Source organism: Myotis davidii, unplaced genomic scaffold (genome assembly GCF_000327345.1).
Source record: "Myotis davidii unplaced genomic scaffold, ASM32734v1 scaffold1097, whole genome shotgun sequence".
Taxonomy (NCBI): Eukaryota; Metazoa; Chordata; class Mammalia; order Chiroptera; family Vespertilionidae; genus Myotis; species Myotis davidii.
The window spans coordinates 193,052-201,372 of record NW_006288117.1 but is presented as its reverse complement, the minus strand read 5'-3'; the positions used below and the strand labels follow the sequence as shown (position 1 = coordinate 201,372).

The window sequence follows — 8,321 nt, the reverse complement described above, 5'->3', positions numbered from 1 at the left end:
GGCCTCCACGGAGAACGCCTCTTCTAAGTGGAAGGAAACGATGCTTTTTCACGCGACCCATTCATTTTTGCACACAGTTTACCATTTACTGACCTCCTAGCGCGTGCAGACACTGGCCGAGGGCCCACAAAATGCATGCATCTGCACCGGAAAGCGGGGTCCTTCCCCCAGCAGGAGAGGCGCCATCCCAGCGGCGTTCACACACACCCCAGGTGTTCCCTCCCTTCTTCCCCAGAGTCAGGGCTGCTCAAGGCGGGAACCTGCCTGACTCCCGGGGGTGCCGGGTGCCGGGCCTGGAGGTCTCAGGAGGCGCCTCGCTCCCCCAGGCTCCAGGGGGCTCTGTCGGAAAGGGGGCCTGTGGGAGCCAGCATCGTGCCGCGCACAACCTACACGCTGTGCAGGGAGGCCCTTCCGCTCTCCCCCTGTGTCCGCCCACTCTGTGCTGGCTGCATCGGCTCTCAGCTCCTCTTCTCCCAACAGCCTATATAGAAGTTCTTTTTAAAAAATAGATTTTTTGATTTTTTACAGGGAGGAAGGGAGAGGGATAGAGAATTAGAAACATCGATGAGAGAGAAACATTGATCAGCTGCCTCCTGCACACTCCCTACTGGGGATGTGCCCACAACCCAGGTACATGCCCTTGACCGGAATCGAACCTGGGACCCTTGAGTCTGTAGGCTGATGCTCTATCCACTGAGCCATACCGGTTAGGGCTAGAAGTTCATATATATATTTCAGAGAGGAAGGGAGAGGGAGAGAGAGACAGAAACATCAATGATGAGGATCCTGGGGATGGACCCGCAACCCAGAAATGTGCCCTGACCGGGAATTGAACTGTGACCTCCTGGTTCAGAGGTCGTTGCTCAACCACTGAGCCACACTTGCCAGACTGGAGACATCTCTCTTCTTCTCTCTTCTCTTCTCTTCTCTTCTCTCTCCCTCTCTATCTCTGTCTCTCCCTCTCTATCTCTGTCTCTATCTCTCTCCCACATGTGGTCAATGCAATCCAGGAAGAGAGGTTTCCCCACGCAACCCCGAATCTGTGAATACCGCAAACCACTTCCTTCCTGAAACGCTGGTCTCGCCGCACCTGGACAATAATAAAACCTGCATTCTACATCATCTGGGTGCCTCCGTGGCACTGAGCTGGAGTCGGTGAGAGAAGAGGGCGTGAGTCCCCACAGTTGGAGGGCACGGGGCCGGGGAGGGGGCACCGGAAAGCCGAATTCCCGTCACAGCCAGCACACGGCAGGAGCAGGCCCGACACTGTGGGAGCTGCCTGGCCGTGAGGACAGCCCGGGGGACTGCCTGGAGGAGGGGGCCCTGGAGTGTGACACGGGGGAGCGGAATGAGGAAGGTCACAAGGTCACAGCAGGATCGTGAGAGAGAACCTGTGAGTGTCAAGCGCAGTGCAGAGGGGTGACTTGGGGTGGCCCTGCAATGGAAAACCCCCACTTCAGAGCTTTGGCACCCAGTGTCTCTCCCTCATGCCGGGCCTGCTGCAGGTGTTCCCGGATGGGCGGGGCGTCCATGGCCATTCGGGACTTTGGTGCTGTGGCTGGAGAGGTGGGACAAGGCTGGGAGCTGGGACCCTCACCTCTGCAGATGCCACAGAGGCCCAACGCCTTCAGCGGGAGGGAGAGGAGGAAATAAATGCCCGACCTGGCGACCAGGTCTCTCCCATAAAGACCACCGATGTGCAGGATAGACGTGATGGCCTCTGGTGGGCGTGGCTCAGTGGTTGAGCATTGACCTCTGAACCAGGACATCACGGTTCGATTCCCGGTCAGGGCACATGCCCGGGTTGCGGGCTTTGGGCTCAATCCCAAAACATCTCATAGAACATCCGATCCGGTCACTGTGCAAACTGCAGCTCTGAACCTAGTGGAATGGACCACTGAAATGACGGAGGAGATTGAAAAGTGGCTGAGAAGAAACACGTCCTACCTGCCATATGCAGGATTAATGGAACTAGAGGAAATGAGAAGAGAGAGAGGAGGGGGAGAGAGAGAGAGAAAGAGAGAGAGAGAGAAAAACATCAATGTGAGAGAGACACATCAACTGGTTGCCTCCTGCACACACACCTGGCCTCTTGACGGGGACTTGAACCCGAGACCCTTCCCTTGGCAAGTCAACGCTCTAACCACGGAGCCACACTGTCCAGGGCGCCCTGTGGATGTTTTTACAGTGAGTTAGGCTGGACCCCTGACGCCCTGAAATCGAAGCTGTTGGAAAACCTCAAAGTGGCAAGAAAGTTTGGGAGACCTGCTCCGGACCCAGCCAAGGAGAAGGGGAAAGGGACCCAGGGAGATGGAGGGAGATCAGATACCACTGTCTCCTGCTCGCACCACTGAACTCAGATGTTTTCTTATTCTATCATTTGGGGAAAAAAAATTATTTTTTGGATTTCTTTTTTTAGGGAAGCTTTAAATTTAGAACAGCTTTAAATTCACAGAAAAGCTACAAAGATAGTACAGTTTCCCCTGCTGTTAACATCCTCTGTGACCATGGCGCAGGGGTCGGAACCCATGAGTCAGCGGGGATGGGCTTTGTTAGCTAAAGTCCAGCATTTAGCCCTGGCTGGTGTGGCCCAGTGGATAGAGCGTCGGCCTGCAGACGGAAGGGTCCCGGGTTCGATTCCAGTCAAGGGCACGTACTTAGGTTGCAGGCTCCTCCCCAGCCCGGCAAGAGGCAACCCATCGACGTGTTTCTCTCCCATCGATATTTCTCCCCGCCTCTCCTTCTCTCTCCCACTCTCCCTGAAAATCAATGGGAAACTACCCATCAGGTGAGGATTAAAAAAATAACAATAATGAAGTCCACGATGTACATGGGTCTCCCTAGTTTTTACCTGATGTCCTTCTGTTCCAGGATCCCGCCCAGGAGACCACATTCTGTATAAGTCAGCGTGACTCACCACGGGTGATGGTCACCTGCAACCCCAGACTGAGGAAATCACGTTACTCCCTCCTCTCCTCTCCCCCCTTCTCCCTCTCCCCCCTCCCTGAAATTGTCATGCTGTTCCCTTTAAGGGTGGCAATTCTTCCCATCCATGAACAAGGTATATGTTTCCACTTATTTGTATCTTTCTTCGGTGTCTTATAATTTTCCAAGTACGGGTCTTTTACATCTCTGGTTAAATTTATTCCTAGGGATTTAAAAATATATATTCTTACTAGAGGCCTGGTGCACGAATTTGTGCAGCAGTGGGGTCCCTCAGCCTGGCCTGCGGGATCTGGCTGAAACCGGCTCTTTGACATCCCCCAAGGGGACCTGGATTGCGAGAGGGCACAGGCCAGGCTGAGGGACCCCACCGGTGCACGATCAGGGCCGGGGAAGGACTTGGGAGGTTGGCCAGTCGGGGAGGAACCACGGGAGGGCTTCAGGGCATGTCTGGCCCATCTTGCTCAGTCCCAATCGGCAGACCCCAGCAGCAAGCTAGCCTACTGGTCGCAGCGTCTGACCCCTGGTGGTAAGTGCACATCAGAGCGAGCGGTAGAGCTGCCTTAGCATATCATTAGCATATTACATTTTCATTGGTTCAACGGGTGACCTGACAACCGGACACTTAGCATATTAGGCTTTTATTATTTAAGATTGATTTCAGAGAGGAAGGGAGAGGGAGAAAGAGATAGAAATATCAGTGGTGAGAGAGAATCACTGATCAGTTGCCTCCTGCACACCCCACACTGGGGATTGAACCCACAGCTCACAACCCAGGCCTGTGCCCTGACCGGGAATTGAAACATGACCTCCTGGTTCATAGGTCGATGCTCAACCACGGAGCCATGCCAGCCAGGCTTATGCAAGTGTAAATGGGCTTGTTTTCTTAGTTTCCCTTCCTGATAGTTCCTCATTGGTGTATAGAAATGCGGCTGATATTGCTGGATATCTATTGTGTGTCCTGCTACTTGACTGAATTCATGCATCAGTTCTAGTAGTTTTTTTGTGGAATCTTTAGGGTCTTCTATCTATAGCACCAGGTCATCTGCATTATGACGGTTTTAGCTCTTCCTTTCCAATTTGGATGCCTTTTTTAACTTGTTATTTATTGTTGTATAACAGATGTCCCCCATCCCACCCGCCTTGTCCCCATCCACCCAGCCCCCACCCCACCCTACGCCTCCCCCACACTATTGTCTATGTCCATGGGTTATGCATATGAGGTCTTTGGTTAATTTCTTCCCTTGATATTATACTTTATTACCTATGTATCCCCCTGTCAATCCATCTTGTTTTATTTTTGGATCCATTTCAAAGGAAACTAAAGACACCATTACACGTCCCCCGAATACTTAAGCATTGTCAGCGTAAGAAACACTCCAACCTGTGAGTTTATTTGAGCCAGACTGTTGACAAGTGATGGGAAGCAAAATCTCACCGGATTGAGGTAATGGTCCGGAGGAGGACAGTTTTGCACCTTATTTTATACATGACAGTCAGAGGAGGAGATGTGTGGGAGATGAAATCCGTTGGTGATGGACTAGAGAGGCGGGAGAAAGCAAAGTGGGGGAAACCCCTGGGATTGGATAGAAAGTGAAATGATGGACACACGTTTCTCTTACTTAGGTGAATGCAGGACAGTTAACAGTCAATAATTAACTCATTAACAATGGGGGATTTGTGGTCTCCACAGAGCAGTGCCCCTGCTTTGAGGGGGTCTGGAGAAGGGAAAATTATGTTGACATTCCAACGCTGTGTTCTCGCAGATGCAACAAGACAAGAGACAGGCTCAGTTCAGGTAAAGATCGACCTCTGTCAGGGAGGATACCGGCCTAGGACATGGCGACACAGCACCAACTGCGTTTGGTTTCAGAAGTTTTCATTTCAGACCATCCTTTGTGGCAGCGGTTCTCAACCTGTGGGTCGCGACCCCTTTGGCGGCCAAAGGACCCTTTCACAGGGGTCGCCTAGGACCATCCTGGATATCAGCATCAGCCTGTGGACGCCAGTAGGTCACAGTTCGATTCCTGGTCAAGGCCACATGCCCAGGTTGCAGACTTCGGGCTCGATCCCCAGTCAGGGGCGTGCAGGAGGCAGCCGGTCAATGATTCTCTCTCATCATTGATGTTTCTCTCTTTCTCCCTTCCTCTCTGAAGCCAATAAAAATATATTTCTAAAAAAAAAATACAGAACAACACCATCACCTCAGCCTCCTCCCCACTCAGCCCTGTCCCCATCGTCCCAGGTGGAGCCACTGCTCTAAAGACGTTGCCGCCATCGGTGAGTTCTATATGTTCTAGAACGGTATCTACGTGTGCTCATTGGTTGGGTCACAACACGAGGAATGTATTTAAACGGCCAGAAGGTTGAGAACCGCTGCTTGTGGCTAAATTAGGCCTCTCCGTTTGCAAGGCTCCCTGAGCTGGTTACGTGAGCATGTGTCCCCTTTTCGTCCACAGCATGCACACCGTTAACTGGAGTTCTTATTCTTCTTTTGAGGTTGAATGTGCCATGAAATGCACACATCTGAAGTGTGTTATACCAGTAAAGACAGACCCCTGTGCACCCCAAACCCTCATCAAAATACAGAAGAGCCCGGCCGGCGTGACTCAGTGGTTGAGCATCAGCCTATGAACCAGGAGGTCACAGTTTGACTCCAGGTCAGGGCACACGCCTGGGTGTGGGCTTGATCCCCAGTGGGGGGCGTGCAGGAGGCAGCCGATCAGTGATCCTCTCATTGATGTTTCTCTCTCTCCTCCCTTCCTCTCTGAAATCAATAAAAATACATATTTTTTAAAAAAGGTGTGTGCTCAGTGTGTGGCTCGGGACAGCCTCCTCCCCACTCAGCCCTGTCCCCATCGTCCCAGGTGGAGCCACTGCTCTAAAGACGTTGCCGCCATCGGTGAGTTCTATATGTTCTAGAACGGTATCTACGTGTGCTCATATACATGCACTCACAGCCACTTCACGGTCGTGGGAGGCCATGCTGAGCCCTTGAGCCGGAACCTGCCCCGGTCTTCCGTCCAGAGAGTTTGGCCAGGGTGCCTTCCTGGAGGCGGCGGCATGGCTGCCTCTCTCTGGCTCCCTTCCCACCTCCCCGGCTGCTCCTTCGCAGTCTCTTTGGGGCTCCCCCCGCCTCCATCCGCTCGCCCCTTCCATGCTGGTGCTGCTCAACGGCATCTGCTTCGACCAGAGCTTACAACGCAGCCAGCTCCAGCCCACGGGCAGGTTTTATTTGGCCCACACAACATCTTTTCCCATTCGAATCAGTTTTAACATTTAAAAGAGGAGGGATTTTTTGCTTTTAAAAATATCCAGGTTTCTGTCTTCTCTTGGAAAATGGAAACATCTGGGGATGCCGCGTCCCTCTGCCCATATGGCCAGCCTTGGCTCGGATTAAATAGCAACAGCCATGTACTCTGAGCCGTCCTCCTTGGGGGTGGGGGGAGAGGGGGGTCTCGGCCTCCGCGTCCTGAATGAGCACCCATGGAGCTTGAGATGGTGTCGGGAAGGTATTCAGGGGAACCCCTAGGAATAAATGCTCGAAGACCACCCTGGATCACCACCTGTCCCCCCAGGAGAAACACGTCCAGGGTGGACAAGGGCAGGAGGAGGCCAAGCCAGCACATTGCTGCCAGGCAGCAGCTTGCGTCTCCCATTCACGAGGATGGATGTCCTGGGCTTACTCAGCGCAAGATAAAGCAGTTCTCCAGAAACGCCAGGCTGCAGGCACCTGGGACCCAGGCCCTGTGTGAGAGACAGAGAGCTGGACATGGGAGAAAGAGCCGGAGTGAAGGGGGGAGAGAGAGAGAGAGAGAGAGAGAGAGAGAGAGAGAGAGAGAGAGAGAGATTCAGACAATGCAAGCCTTTTTCTGAGGGGAGTGGAGTGAAAGGAAGGTGTGTGAGTAGGAGGTCAGCTATCCTCACTTTTGGGTTAAAAAAAGTTTTAATTTCAACCTGGCCAGCTTGGCTCAGTGGTTGAGCATCTACCAATGAACCAGGAGGTCACCGGTTTGATTCCCGGTCAGGGCACATGTCTTCATCTTCACCATCACCATCACCATCACCATCATAACATCATCATTATTATTACCATCCTCACCATCACCATCATCACCATCATTATCAACATCCCCATTATCACCATCACCATCACCATCATCACCAACATCACCATCATCACTATCCTCATCATCACCATCATTATCACCATCTCCATCATAACATCATCATTATTATCACCATCACCATCATCACCATCATCATCATCATCATCATCACCTCCACCATTATCCTCCTCACATCACCATAACATCACCATCATTATCACCATCACCAACATCCCCATTATCACCATCATCACCATCACCATCATCCCCATCCCCATCACCACCACCATCACCACCGTCATTTCTCAACATCACCATCATCACCATCACCATCACCACAGTCATTTTTCTCTCTGGTAATGGCACGGGCAACACCCTCCAGCCCCTGCTCCCCAATCTGGGACAAAATATTGGAATGAGACAGGTGGGGTACGACCCTCCCCTTCTTCCTCTCTCCCATCTTGTTCCCCACAAGGGACACCTGGCATGGGGACCTCAAGTGCAAAGCCTAGCCCTGCTCCATGGGGGTGGGGGTGGGGGCTTGCAGGGGAGGGGGGTAGATCCCTGGGGCAGATTTTTGGGGACCTTAGTTTTAGCTCCAACTGTGACTGCCTGGGTGATGACCTCCAAGTTGCAGGTTCCCCTCCAAGGGCCTCTGTTTCCCATGGACCGGTGTGGCCTCCGTGGGACCCTGTGAGGCTCAACCTAGGTGGTGGCTATAAACTGCGACCTGAGTGGCAGGGGGCGGGGAGATCCCTATATACACGGAGTGATCCCTTGGAGAGATTCTTCCCCACCAGGAGGGACCTTATGAAGGTGGAATGCGGGAGCCCTCGCTGGTGTGGCTCAGTGGATAGAGCGTCGGCCTGTGGACTGCAGGGTCGTGGGTTCGATTCCAGTCAAGGGCACCTCCCTGGGTTGCAGACTCCTCCCTGGCCCATGCCCTGGGCGGGTGCAGGAGGCAACCAATCCATGTCTCTCTCTCACATCCATGTTTCTCTCTCTGTCTCCCTCCCTCCCTCCTCCCCCCACTCCCACTCTCTCTAAAAATCAGTGGGAGCCCTGACTGGTTTGTCTCAGTGGATAGAGCATCAGCCTGTGGACTGAAGGGTCCTGGGTTCGATTCCGGTCAAGGGCATGTACCTGGGTTGCGCATCCCCAGTAGGGGGTGTGCAGGAGGCGGCTGATCGATGTTTCTCTCTCATCCATGTTTCTAACTCTCTATCCCTCTCCCATCCTCTCTGTAATAAAAAATATATATTTCTTTTA

At 52.7% G+C, this 8,321-nt stretch overlaps 1 protein-coding gene across 1 annotated transcript in view; it reads left to right on the top strand.

Annotated features, from left to right (window-relative positions):
- Window positions 1-1,530: 1,530 nt before the first annotated feature.
- The window catches only part of TTYH1 (tweety family member 1), a 23,374-nt gene continuing 16,583 nt past the window's right edge, over window positions 1,531-8,321 (top strand). The window contains 1 exon segment of the mRNA XM_015561449.1: window positions 1,531-1,566. Within this exon segment, the coding sequence (XP_015416935.1) occupies window positions 1,531-1,566 (36 nt within the window).